The sequence below is a fragment of the Lotus japonicus genome, chromosome 1, assembly GCF_012489685.1.
Source record: "Lotus japonicus ecotype B-129 chromosome 1, LjGifu_v1.2".
Lineage (NCBI taxonomy): Eukaryota > Viridiplantae > Streptophyta > Magnoliopsida > Fabales > Fabaceae > Lotus > Lotus japonicus.
Window position 1 is genome coordinate 124,518,457 of NC_080041.1, and position 15,222 is coordinate 124,533,678.

At 34.5% G+C, this 15,222-nt stretch overlaps 1 protein-coding gene across 1 annotated transcript; it reads left to right on the forward strand.

Annotated features, from left to right (window-relative positions):
- Window positions 1–4,274: 4,274 nt before the first annotated feature.
- LOC130730225 (ABC transporter G family member 39-like) lies at window positions 4,275–9,793 on the forward strand. The gene is made up of 14 exons (XM_057582172.1): window positions 4,275–5,304; window positions 5,595–5,755; window positions 5,930–6,033; window positions 6,171–6,336; window positions 6,427–6,510; window positions 6,787–6,911; window positions 7,058–7,390; window positions 7,500–7,790; window positions 7,911–7,994; window positions 8,133–8,266; window positions 8,365–8,592; window positions 8,732–8,903; window positions 9,004–9,258; window positions 9,353–9,793. The coding sequence occupies exons 1-14, from the start codon at window positions 4,409–4,411 to the stop codon at window positions 9,620–9,622; spliced, it is 3,303 nt and encodes a 1,100-aa protein (XP_057438155.1). The 5' UTR covers window positions 4,275–4,408; the 3' UTR covers window positions 9,623–9,793.
- The last annotated feature ends 5,429 nt before the right edge of the window (window positions 9,794–15,222 follow it).

Below are 15,222 nucleotides of genomic sequence, written 5' to 3' on the forward strand. Positions count from 1 at the left end.
GTTGGACCAAACAATACCTTTAACTTTGAGTTGTTATGCTTAGTAGCTCGATCCAAGTTAGTGGTATTGTTTAGCCTGCATGACACCACCAGCTTAAAGACACTCAAACAGTTGGCAAATGATGTAAATCATCTCAAAGTTTGCATTGACAACCAACACGATAAATATAATTAACGTTCAATGTCACACTACTCCAGTATCCTCAAGAAACTAACAAAGAAATTAACTCATCATCTAAATTAGCATTTGCTTAATTCCAATTTTTTTACTCATGGAGTATTAATATAATTTATAGGTTAATATGGGTAAGCACCTTAAACGCTACTGCCTGGAATTATGGGGTAATGGGGGCAGGGACGACGATAGAGCAACAGACGGCGGGGAAATAGTACAATTAGGCAATATGGGCGACGACGATGAGGAAGAGTGGGAGTAGGATTTAGAGAGAGTGTAACAGGAGAGAGCTTATATAGATGAATGGGCAGAGAAATCATCATTATCAACGCTAATTGTGGTTCGAACAAATGGATATAATGAATTTACATTAAAGAGAGAAGATAAGTTATGGCCCAAAAATAGCACGTGGGGGATTGCATTGAGCCAACATAACTCAATCTCATACTCGAAATGCCAACTACCTTGCTAGGATCTTTGTCACCACAAAGTGAACTTTACTTTATAATATCATGTTATGATATAAAAAGAGAAATAAAGAGAAAAATAATATGTATGTGTAATGTGTTAGTTTTTACTCAGTGGGGGTGGCCTCTTGCGCAGGGCGGACGGAGGTTGGCTTCACAAATTTTGTTCTTTTGGGCTAGGAAATAGTGCTTTCATGGCTGAGCTTGAAGCTCTTAGGGATGGTCTACGCATGGCTTAGAACCACGGTTTCAGGGATATAGTGGCGGAAGTGGATAGTAGAGAGGTTTTGCAGGCGGTCAGGAATGAATCAGCTCGAGCCTTCTGCCTCGTGATAGAAGAGGTGCTTGGTCTCATTCGCAACCAGTGGCAAGTGCACCTTCAGTGGGTTCCTAGAAGCTGCAACTCTTCAGCAGATTGCTTAGCCAAAGTGGGTCTTCTTCATATGTTACCGGGTGTCCATTACTTAGAGAGACCTCAAGTGGAAGTTGAACATTTCCTCTTAAGGGACTCGTTTTCTCTTTCTTAGTGTTGTTTTGCTTTTATCCGATGTATAAAAAATGTGTTAGTTTCTATATACTCTTTTGTGTGTTTAAAAATAAGGATTATTATGAACTAGCTACCTTATTATTATTATTATTATTATTATTATTATTATTATTATTATTATTATTTTGAATAGTATATATGCATTTCTTTAGATGTTAATTATATGACTAACAATTGACTGGCTTGCCCTTACTTAAAACTTGCCTGCGTTAGAAAAAAAATCATAAATATTCATACGATTTATTCTATTTTCAAAACAAATTCAGTTTGAATATATAAAATAAATGAGAAGACTACAAACGTACTCTTTTAAATACACATTCAAACACACTTCTTATGAATGATTTATTTTTAAATTATGGTCAAATTATTTTCTCTCTTTTATTAAAAACTATGTTGACTTAAAAAAAAATCAATTATCTACATGAAGTGTTTAAAAGTGTATTGCTGGAATTTCCTTACATAAAATTAACTATATCCTTATACTTTGACCATGATGCGGTCAACCAGTTGAATGAAAATTAAAGTTGTTCTTCATTCATAACTACTCCCATCTATCTAGAAAACATACGCATATATATAGTACTCCAGTGCAATAACATTTGAGATATATAAAATGAAGTAAACCCTTGCAAAGTACTCACTCATTTTAAGCTGTGTTGATTACTTGATTTTCATATCATGGCGTCGAGATTTTCATGGGGTGAGGATATGGCCATAGGGGGAAGAAACCACCTAAGCTTGCCGTCAAGGAGTTTCAGTGCAGGGTGGAGTGTACCGCCTTCTCCTGCAAACTCGCTCAGCAGCTTCAGCATGCGGTGGCGCGAAGACAACGAAAATGATAACGATGAAGAACTGAAATGGGCTGCTATAGAGCGTTTGCCAACGTACGATCGCTTGAGAAAAGGGGTGCTGAAGATCATGCATGATAATGGAAAAATTGTTCATTGCCCAATTGATGTTACCCATCTTGGGATGCAAGATAAGAAGATCCTCCTCGACAGTATTCTAAACATCGTCGAGGAGGATAATGAGAAATTCCTACGGGTACTCAGAAGCCGAATTGATAGGTACGTATTTGTGTGCTTATTAATTGAAAGTCATGTTTAGAGCATTGGAATCCCAATTTCAAATTCTAAGGGACACGACATGAAACAAGTTTCAAGGGAGCATTAGGGTTTGGTTGACCTCAATTGAAAACTAAATACTCATATCTTCTTCTTTTTATCGTTATTATTATTGATGTTGTTGTTGTTATTATTATTATTAAGATGAATATTTTTTATTGCCACTGAATGTGTTTACATTTGTTACAATGAAGAGTGGAGATTAAACTTCCAAAAATTGAAGTGCGATACGAGAATTTATCAGTGGAGGGAGATGTTCATGTTGGACGCAGAGCACTTCCTACCTTACTTAATTTTGTTCTTAACGCTCTTGAGGTATTTGTTTTGTTGGTTTAATTTCTCTAATTTGAAAAGCATGAAGATTTTATTTTTTTATTTTTTTCAATATATATATATATATATATATATATATATATATATATATATATATACACACACAAAGCAAGCGGCCAGACGGTGCGGATCCTATCCAAAAACATGACCACTTGAAGAGACCTTGGTCGTTTTCTTTAATATTTTTCATTTTCCTTTGAATATGTTTTAGACAACTGGAATGTCTTCCAGGTGCTTATGTCACTGGAGGAAAGAATATAAAAATATTTTTATATTAACTTTAATTTATAGTACTCCTAATATTTTATATGTTGTAAATCAGGTGAGGGTTTATGATTTTCGTCATGTTTGGGAGTATTCGATTGTTTCATATAATTACTTCTGATTCATTTATTGTGGTTGTCGGTTACCAGAGTGCTATAGGAAGATTTCACCTCACACCTTCCAATAAGACAAGTGTTCAAATTCTTAAAGATGTTAGTGGGATTGTCAAACCATCAAGAATGACACTACTTCTAGGTCCGCCGGGTGCAGGGAAAACAACACTACTTCTGGCACTTGCAGGGAAACTTGATCATGATTTAAGGACTCATGGGAGAATCACTTATTGTGGGCATGAATTGAATGAATTCATTGCTCAAAAAACATGTGCCTACATTAGTCAACATGACCTTCATTATGGAGAAATGACAGTGAGAGAGACGTTGGATTTTTCAGGAAGGTGTTTAGGTGTTGGGACGAGGTATGAAATGTTGGAGGAGCTTTCAAGAAGGGAGAAAGAAAGAGGGATTATGCCGGACCCTGAGATTGATGCGTACATGAAGGCTACATCCATATCGGGTCAAAAAACTAATTTGGCAACAGATTATATTCTCAAGGTCCGTGGACAAAGTTTCGCCTATTCAAAATCATTTAATATAATTTAATTTTTTAAAATAATTAATTTTATAAGAAGTTTTATTATTATTATTATTATTATTATTATTATTATTATTATTTATCTCTATGTAATGTTGCAGGTTCTTGGATTGGATATTTGTGCAGACACTATCATTGGTGATGCGATGACAAGGGGCATCTCTGGAGGACAAAGGAAGCGTGTCACAACAGGTTAATTACTTCTCTTCATGCTTAATTAACCAACAACTAAAATAAGTTATTATAGAACTATTCATCTATTAAGACAACAACCATGAATTTTTTTATTGTATAGTATCGATGTCAATACTATTGAATGGCACATATTGTTATAAGCGCATTGGTGTTTTTTGACATAAATTTTGCCAATAAATTATATCATAATAATACAAAACTAAATTAAAGAATTGACCATTTAATAAAAAAATCATTTTCATTTTATTACAAAAAATTTATTTCTTTTTAAGTTTTAAAATTAGTTAAACAAATTAAAATTGGATTCAGTAGATCAGAGTAGTTTTAATGATATAAAATTAAAGTAAAATAAAAACATTTCAAGATATAATTTGTAAAAGTGTATTTGATTGATAGCCAAAAACTCTATTTGTATCATGTTTCTCTTACATCCATTTATATTTTTTCTTGGTATTGTAAAATTAATGCAGCTATTACAGGATTTCATCTAAGAATGAAGAAGAATAATTAAGTATTGAGAGAGTGTGCTTTTTTTTCCATTGGGTGGTGCTTGTCATTGAAATTAATGGCCTAGAATTTTTCCAACTTGATAATTTGTAGTAACCTATAAATCTAAATCTAATCCAATTGCTGTAATTGCAGGTGAGATGTTGGCATCACCAGCAAAGACACTCTTCATGGATGAAATCTCAACAGGATTGGACAGTTCCACCACTTTCCAGATATGCAAGTTCATGAGACAAATGGTTCATATCATGGATGTAACCACAGTGATTTCTCTTCTTCAGCCAGCACCAGAGACATTTGAACTCTTTGATGACATTATCCTACTTTCAGAAGGCCAAATTGTATACCAAGGTCCCCGTGAGAATGTGCTAGAGTTCTTCGAACACATGGGCTTCAAATGTCCTGAAAGAAAAGGAGTTGCTGATTTCTTACAAGAAGTAACATCAAAGAAAGATCAACAACAATACTGGTTTAAAACAAATGAACCTTACAGATATGTTTCAGTTACTGAATTTGCACGAGCCTTCGAATCCTTTCACATTGGAGAGCAACTTGTGGAAGACCTTCGAGTTCCTTATGATAAGAGCCAAACACACCCAGCTGCATTGGTGAAAGACAAGTATGGAATTTCAAACTGGGAACTCTTCAAGGCATGCTTTGCCAGAGAATGGCTTCTGATGAAACGCGACACGGGTCTCTACGTGTTCAGGATAGTACAACTAACTGTGGTGGGGGTTTTGGCCTTGAGTTTGTTCTTCAGAACTGAAATGCCAGTGGGCAATGTTGAAGATGGATACAAGTTCTTCGGAGCATTATTTTTTAGTATGACGAATATTATGTTTAATGGGGGGTATGAACAAGCCCTGACTGTTTCAAGACTTCCTGTCTTTTACAAACAGAGGGATTTCATGTTCTTCCCTGCATGGGCATATGCGTTGCCTTTATGGTTAACCAGGATCCCCGTGTCCTTAATGGATTCAGTATTATGGACTCTCCTTACATATTATACAATTGGATTTGCTCCCTCACCTAGCAGGTACTATATGGCTTTGCTTTTTTCTAAATATAATCCTAGTTCTGTTTCATTTTCTGAGTTTAGTTTGATGGGTTGTCTAAATTAATGGTGGTGTTTTAACCTCACCCTAGTGGAACACCATGATTTTTTTATAAAAAACAAGGAAAAAAATGATGGAAGTCTTTAACCACTTATCCTGAATGGAGTTAAATGTCAAACAACACAGTTAACTTTGCCACACTCATTTTGTACAACTTTCCTTCATAGCATTCTGTGAGTCTATGTTATCCATCTATGTTTTCTTTTTTCAGATTCTTCAAACATTTCCTGGCATTATTCAGCGTTCACAATATGGCAGTCGCTCTATTTCGGGCTATTGGTGCAATTGGTAGAACACAAGTTATTGCCAGTATACTAAGCAGTTTGACCTACCTAGTGGTATTTGTGCTAGGAGGATTCATTGTTGCCAAAAGTAAGATCAATTGCTTAATTCTTAAGAGCTCCAACAGTTCGAGGAAACTTATAATTTTTCTCATTATTGAGGATTAATTTCTTATGTCATTCACCTAGCTACTCTTTCTTTATATTCACATTCTATGGTTATAACAAGTTCTTATTTCAACACATTTTCTTTCAATGCCTGCAGATGATATTAAGCCATGGATGATATGGGGAAATTACGTTTCTCCAATGACATACGGTCAGAATGCCATAGTCATAAATGAATTTTTAGATGAAAGATGGAGTCAAGTAAGAAACCATTTTTCTCATTGTTGATCACTACTTGTATATGTCAAGTACTTTCAAATACAAAGACAATTGTGCATAAAGCTTAAATCACTTCCGTTATCTCTAAGCATTCTAAATATGTTATGTGCATTTCGCAGCCAAATACAGACACTAGAATTGATGCACCTACAGTTGGAAAAGCACTTCTTAAATCTAGAGGCTTTTATACAGAAGAATATATGTTTTGGATATGCATTGGAGCTTTATATGGTTTTGCTCTTCTTTTCAACATTGTCGTCGTTATTGCATTGACTTTTTTGAATCGTAAGTTATATCCTTTCGAGTTTAAGATCGTGTGATTGAATTGAATTTTCTGCAATGGTAAGCCTTTTTTACATCAAATCAAAATTTCAGCTATTGGGGATTCAAAAGCATACAGCAAGGAGGAAGATGCCAAGAAGAATGAAAAGTTAACCTCTAGACTGCATGGCACACAAGGTTTTAATATCTTGTTCTCTTTCTGTAGCTTCTTCATTTTAAGTGTATATTTCATTGTATTTTGTAGAAACAATTTTAAAGTAATTTAGTATCAGTAGTAGTTTATTGAATGAATTTAAGTTTTTGAAGTACAGATTTTAAATTTCAAGATATTGTAACATTTTTAGATAAGTTTATTAGTTTCACATTGTTCTCATGCAATTCAAACTATTTAATGAAATTTCTATTTCATATGATACTTTGCCATTCTAATTAATTGGAGGCCCTCTTGTATAGACATGGCAGTGAGAAATTCTTCAGGAATTGCTGGTTCTTCTAATCAAGAAAGAAGATTGGTTCTGCCGTTTCAACCTCTTTCACTCGCATTTAATCATGTGAACTACTATGTAGATATGCCTTCTGTAAGTCACTGATCAATTCTAAACAGTTCATCTCTATTGTTTCATATCATAATATTATGCTGATGCATGATAAGATGAAATGGAGTAATCTTAACTACCATTTTGAATCCACTTGGATCTTAGCTTTCCATTTGAATTTACATCAGGAAATGAAGAGTCAAGGAATCAATGAAGATCGACTTCAACTATTACATGATGTCAGTGGAGCTTTCAGACCAGGCGTGTTAACAGCACTTATGGGTGTTAGTGGTGCTGGGAAAACAACTCTCATGGATGTGTTAGCTGGAAGAAAAACAGGTGGTTACATTGAAGGAAGTATCAGCATCTCAGGTTACCCAAAGAACCAAGAAACGTTTTCTCGAGTCAGCGGTTATTGTGAACAGAATGACATTCATTCTCCACATGTCACTGTATATGAATCACTATTGTTTTCAGCATGGCTTCGCCTTCCTGCAGAAGTAAACCCGCAAACAAGAAAGGTGTCTATGTGGAAGCTTTTAACATGTTCTATTAACTAACATTTTTAACTAATGCTAATTTTTTCACTTAAATTCTAAGTTTATTCTATTTGATCTATTTGTTATGCAGAGATTTGTTGAAGAAGTTATGGAATTAATTGAGCTTAATCCAATTAGAGATGCAATTGTGGGGCTTCCAGGAGTAGATGGTTTATCAACAGAACAGAGGAAAAGACTTACTATTGCTGTAGAGCTGGTTGCCAACCCTTCAATCATCTTCATGGATGAACCAACTTCAGGTCTTGATGCTAGGGCTGCTGCTATTGTTATGCGCACTGTGAGAAACACAGTAAACACAGGGAGAACCGTTGTGTGCACAATTCACCAACCAAGCATAGACATTTTTGAATCTTTTGATGAGGCAAGTTTAGAATTTGAAATTATTAGAGTTCATCTGTATAGTGTATATTTCTTGAGTTTGATTATTTCTCTATATTGCATAATGTATCCTCAAAATTGATTTTTTACTTTGTTAATGCAGCTATTGTTGATGAAGAGAGGAGGACAAATTATCTATGCTGGACCTCTTGGTCGTTACTCACATGAGCTTATACAATATTTTGAAGTGAGTATGAAAGCTTTACTTTGTCTGTCATCTTAAAGAGATCTCAATATCTCTACTTCATGCTTTGAGCATAGTAAGCCCATTTTGATTTCAATGGTAAAATTTCCTTATAGATCCATGATACATATTCTGCTTCAGGGTATTGCAGGGGTTCCAAAAATAAAGCCTGCCTATAATCCTGCCACATGGATGCTTGAAATCAGCACTCCTTCAATTGAGTCTCAACTGGGCATAGATTTTGCTGAGATTTATTCTAACTCTCATCTTCATCAGTAAGTTTTTCCTTTTGAGATTTGTGTTTTATACTCATGAGTATATATGGCATAAGAAATATAGCTTAATAACTTTATTTTCTTTGCAAATTCTTCAGAAGGAATCAAGAGCTTATCAGAGAGCTCAGTAATCCAGCACCAGGTTCTGAGGACTTATTCTTCCCAACCAAATACTCCCAGCCATTTTTTGTGCAGTTGAAAGCTTGTTTCTGGAAACAATTTTTGTCCTACTGGAGAAATCCTCCGTATAATGTCACTCGAATCTTCTTCACACTAACCCTGGGATTAATGTTTGGTCTAATCTTCTTCAATAAAGCCAAAGACGTGTAAGTATATATCATGTATTTATTTAATTAATCTAGAATCTTGAAATTAGAAGACGGCATTGCTCTCAAGTCTTATATTGATGTGTTAGACATTTCAAGTTAGTACTGGCTTGACATGTTTGTTGAACTGACTTGGTAGGCATAAACAACAAGATGTAGGTAATCTAGTGGGAGCCATGTACGCTTCTATGCTGTTCCTTGGATACATGAATGCTATGGGAGTACAGCCAGTTATTAACATGGAACGAATCGTCTTGTATCGCGAACACGCGGCTGGGATGTATTCTCCTTTGCCCTATGCAATTGGTCAGGTATATATGTCAAGGAAGAGAAATCTAAATTATGTGTCCTCTACAGTCTACACAATGATTTGTAGCATGCTAAAATGCAATTAATTATTTCATTCTACAGGTGATAATAGAGGTGATTTATACTTCAGTTCAAACGGCCATTTATACTATCGCCCTTTACTTCATGATTGGATTTGAATGGAAGGCAGGGCAGTTCTTCATGTTGTACTACTTCATGTTAACATGTTTTATCTACTTCACATTATACGGAATGATGGTTGTTGCCTTAACCCCGAATTTCCAAATTGCTACTGTTTTTCTTGGCTTCTTCTTGAACGTCTGGAGCTTGTTCTCTGGATTTGTCATTCCTAGGACGGTATGTGATCTGCCATTTTTTTTATATATAATTCATAATTTAATGTTGGGAATAAAGCTCTCTTAAAATTTAATATTTTCACTTAATGTTTCAGCAAATCCCTGTGTGGTGGAGATGGTACTATTGGGCTTCTCCTAATGCTTGGACGATCTATGGTCTTGTTGTCTCTCAATTGGGTGATGGAGATACACAGATAGAAGTTCCAGGAGCTGGAACCATGGGGCTTAAGGAGTTCCTCAAGAAAACCTTTGGTTTTGAGTACGACTTCCTTCCTGTGGTTGCTGCTGTTCAATTGGGCTGGGTTCTTCTTTTCTTGTTTGTGTTTGCATATGCCATGAAATTTCTGAACTTTCAGAAAAGATAGGTTGGAATCCTCTTGTTTCAAATGTAGGGTTTATGTCATCTAAATAATGGTACAATATTTGGCTTAGATATGGTAATAGAGTGACTTTTAATGTATACAACCTTTGCAAGTTATAATAGTAATGTTTAGTGGTTGTAGTTTGTTTGGTTCAAATTGTAAAAGGGAGGGAATAGAGGGTGCTAAAACTTTTCATAACTCAATTTTGTCTTCTCTTCAAAAGTTCAAGAGATTTGGAGGGGAAATAATTTGTATGACAAAAATTACATTTTTCATGTTTTGAAATTCAAAATTGCATTTTAAAAGTAAGGTTTATAAAAGTAAATACACTCAAACAATTGTATCAAACTAGTCATATGCTACACATTTAAGCAGAAAATGGCCTCAACTATAATGTTAGGATATCTTAGCAACTTGCAGCCCTTTATAAACTCTAAATCATCAATAAATATTTTATGGATTCCCACTTGCACTAGAGAAAGTAGGAGAGAGTGAAATGAGTATCTTTAATGTGGTGCCTCAACTGAAGATTGGATTTTTAAGTTTTATCGGAAGCCCTAGCATAAATTGATGTATGTGAGAGTGAGTAAAGGCGGAAACCAATTTAAGAAAGAGAAAATTTCAGAGCTTTGTAACTTCATTTATCACGTGATTTGGGCGGAACCCCCTATTAGAGGACTGGATTTGAGCATGAGCCTCCTTATTTCCCCTGAGGCAGAGGTTGTTATCCAGCTTTCAGCTGAATCACCTTTAGAGTTCGGTCTTCGCTAATGGCACCATGAGAATGAGGGAGATTAAAAGATCTTGACAAAGATTTGAGTATGTTGTAGAAGAATGGGTTTTCGTGTGCTCCATTTTCAACCTAGTATTTGGTTGAGAGTGATGGGAGTTAGGGTTTAGTATTTGGGAACAGAGAATTTCTCCACGTGTTGTGTTATATTGACTTTGTAGTACTCTTATAGATCCTTATATAGATTGAGTGTACTTATTTTTTACTCAGAATATCAACTGGATATATGTTTCTAGATAGATGTTTATAGATTGTATTATGGACCTTTCTAACTTATGGGTCCATTTGGTGGTCAGGATAGGATTAGAGCAGGATATGATAAATGATTGGATAAAGACATGATATGATAAGAGCTGGATAGACTTTTATCCTATCATGTGTTTGACGTTGACAAAATATTGATAGGATATGATAGAAACAATGAAAAGTGTATCAAATTTTTTCATTTGAAATAAAAAATACATAATACTTTTTAAAATTTAATTTTCTAAATAGATTTTTTTTTAAAGTGGTTATTTTATTAAACTTAATTTTTTTACATTTTTATAAATGAGCTTATGTTTTAATATTAACTAAAATTAAATTAATTTTTATTAGTTCAACTATTTTAATTTTTTCAAAAAGAGTCTATTTTAATTAAGATTATTATATATGTAAGCAATGGGTTTTAACTTTTAACTTAACCATCAATGATAAAAATTAATCAATTTTTTAAAAAATTTATTAAAAGACATTATTCTTTCAAAAATAATTTATATTTAAATTATTAATTATAATTGTATAAGTAGAGAAATTATTTTAAATAATATCATATGATAATCTAAATTATTCTATATTTACTATTAAAGAATTGATATTTATATATGTGTGATAGCTTATTTTATTGCTAGTGAAGAATTTTTTGTGTATTATTATTATATATAAATAACGAAAATAATGTTACCTTTTTTTTGAACTAATAATGTTAAATAAGTAGTAGTAGTAAGTGATAATGAAAATTTAATTATTTTATATGATTAAATCCAATATTTGCATCATTTATAAATAAATTTATTTTTTAATTAAATGTATTAGTAACTAAATAATTTTAACTTAACAATAACTACTAGTAATTGATAAGTAATAAAATTAATATTTTATTAAACTCAAAAATTTATATTTATGAATTAATATTATTATAAATATAATTATTGAAATTAATTTTGCTATATGGTAATAAATAAATAAAAAACAGATATCATATTCTGTCAGGATAATGTCTATCATAGCTCCCCCTCAGGATAACTTTTACACATGATAGACAGTATAGGATACGGAACATGATAGTGTTATCCTATCCTGCTGGCGCAACAAACAACATATTACAGCAAGATAGGATTACTGTTATTATATCTTGTCTGCTTATCCTGTCCACCAAACAGGCTCATATTGCTTATTACCCTGTGGGGCTTCATGTATAATATTTTGAACCATTGGTTGTGTTTGGGCGATTTTGTACACGAGAAAAATGTTGATGCATTGAGAAAAGTGGCAAAAGTAGTCATTTAATTAATTAAAATTTTAATAACAATGTGACATATCTTTATAATCTGATTGGCTACAATGTAAAAATTCTTTACAGTGTCCATGTATAAAAATTAAACTGTTGGTACACATATTGGTTGACGAAAAGGAATTTTTTTTTAATGTTTGTTATGTCTTTAAGATGGAACGTAATGAGATATAAGGTTGTGGGAACAACATATTGATTCTATCGAAAAGAATTGAACTAAGGAGATCAAAATATGACAAACTATTAAAAAAGTGGCAAACATATCTCTAGTTTACATATGAAACATTTTAGTTACATAATAATTTACAATATTAAAAAGTAAATTTATACGGCAGTGGTGGTAACGGTGGTGGTGACGGTGGTCGTCGCGGTAACAACGATAGTGGCAATGAACAATTGTGGTGGAGATGATGGTAGAAGTGGTAGTGGTGGAAGGTGGAGGGTGCTGGTAGCAATGGAGATGATATTGGTGACAATGAAGGTGGTGGCGATGGCGGCGGTGGTGATGTTAGTTGTGGCGGTGACAATGGTGGGGTCAAGGGTTGTGGTGGAAGTGATGGTAGAGATGGTGGTAGTAGTGGTGGTGATGGTGGCAATGAAGGTGGCGGCGGTGGTGGTGATGGATGATTGTGGTGGAGGTGATGGTAAAGATGGTGGTGGTGGAGTGTTGTAGTAGTAGTGGATGTGATGAGGGTGGTGGAAATGGAGGTGGTGGTGGTGGTGTGGTGGTTGTGGTGGTGGCAATGAAGGTGGTGGTCGTGGCAGTGGCAACGATGATGGAGGGTAGAAGTGGTGGTGGTCGTGGACGATAGAGGTAATATCTTTACAACTTGAAAAAACTCTTTTATTTGATTTGAATGTATTAGTTGATAGAATATTAGTTTATTAATCCCCTGTAGAGTAGGAAAAGTTATCTCTTCATACCATTATTTATTTGTTACGGTGTATATTATGTATATAATAGCTTGTAATTTTTCATGTACCAAAAAAAATACAATAGCTTGTAACTTTGCGTTTTGGTGAAATAAAACAGCACGTTTCATTTCTATCTTGATACTAGTGTTAATATTTAAATATGGTATTCTTTTGGATTCAAGGCAATGTTCCAAGTTTGGAACTCTGAAGTACTTTTATGTAAGGCTTAATTACAACTTTGGTCCCCGACGTTTATCAATGCCACGATTTTGGTCTCCCACCTAATTTAATTACATGGATGGTCCCCGACGTTGTAGGTTGCGTGCAACGTTAGTCCTACCGTTTTATTTCTTAATGGAGGAGGCTTACGTGGACATCTAGTTGGAGAGAAAAAAGGAGATCTGAGGAGAGAGGGGAGCACGTGAGTATCACGTCACGTGAACCTTATATGAACCCATTATACCCAAATCTGAAACCCTAGGGATCTAAATCGCGTTACCTTCTTCGTTCCAGGGAGGTCAGGGGTTTGGGTATAATGGGTTCAGATAAGGGTCACGTGATACTCACGTGCTTCCCTCTCTCCTCATACCTCATTTCTCTCTCCAACTGGACGTCCACGTAAGCCTCCTCCATTAAGAAATAAACGGTAGGACTAACGTTGGACACGGCCTACAACGTCGGGGATCATCCATGTAATTAAATTAGGTGGGGGACCAAAATCGTGGCATTGGTAAACGTCGGGGACCAAAGTTACAATTAAGCCTTTATGTAATGATTGAATTTTTTTTATATGCCACATAATCGTTGAATGACTTCTCATATAAAGAGTAATAATTTGTTTAATTTTATTTCTTCTAGTTTCATGGAATTGGAGATCCTCAAATAAAGGATCAGAGAACAAAGAGAAACAGCAACCGAAAATAGCAAGAGAAGGGCAACAAACTATTGAGTTTCAATTCCTCTTTAACTATTCATTCACCACCTTATATTTGGGACCAGTAACTGATATTAGTGGCTGAAAATTCGCGTTAAATTTGGGGTTGGACTTTGTAACCATTGGTACCCCATTCTCCTCGTTCCATCCACTGCTTATTTAATTCACTCATTCCCCAACACTTTCTATTCCAAATTATTTTTCCAAAGTCATTATCATTAAGCCGAGTTCAATTATTTGTTACCACATACGCCACATTCAAATTCAGAACAATTCCATGTTGTTATGGTCGGGTGTAACAATCGCAGTGTTGTCCATATGTGCAATTTGGTGTTTTATACGCACGTTAAGATGTCAAGGAGATATTGAGTTGTTGTCGCTGATCGAAAGTAACCAGCACAATGAAGATCACTCACCAAATCATGTGGGTCTAAGTCCGAAAAGTTATACATGGTCAGATATTGAGAAGATTACAAAAAATAATGGTTCTAAGCTAGGACAAAGTGGTTATGGTGATGTATACAGAGGAATGCTCAATGATCGTGAAGTGGCAATAAAGATATTGCGAGAATCTAAAGAAGATGGTGGAGAATTCAAGAGGCGGCGAGCATCATTCAAACATCATACAAAAACATTGTTATTGTTTTGAATGCTCCATGAGATTTTTTTTCGGAGGTTCCCTCGACCAGTTTATATACATGTAGATGGACCTACAACTAATTCACCCTTGAGCATGGATGATTTGTCACAATGGGAATTGCTCTAGACCTGCAACTAATTCACCCTTGAAAACTTATTTCCTAAGATATCCGATTTTGGACTTGCCAAGCTGTGTGCCAAGAATGATTTGTGTCTAATGCTAAAGGGACCCTAGGGTATATAGCTCTGGAAGTGGCAAATAAAGATCGTTTGATGGAATTTCAAAAAAAGAAAATGTTTATAGTTGTGGTATGGTGCTGCTAGAAATAGTGGGTGGTAAGAGGATCCTCGATTTCCAAGCCAGTCATCAAAGTGAAGTCTATTTCCCTCCTGTGGCATACAAAAAAATTGAGAGATGTATTGCTTTAAAACCATATGAGGATGACAATAAATGCCAAAGACATATTACAAAAAATGACAATGATAGCTCTATAGTGCGCGCAAAAGTCTCCAAATGATAGACCTACTATTAGAGAGGTTATCAGCCAACAAATGAGCTCTTCTCCTACCAAGTCTGGAATTTTTTCTGTAGATCAAATCAATGTGACAGATTTTGATAAAATAGTTTAAGCATGAGAATTAATTGGGAATACCACATTGTAAATTAAAATTTTCATTGTATCTTTGACATGACAATGAGAGATACTCTAGTTTATTGTTAGCATCATTTAGTTTTTTAATAAAATAATAATAGTAATAAATATTTTTATAAA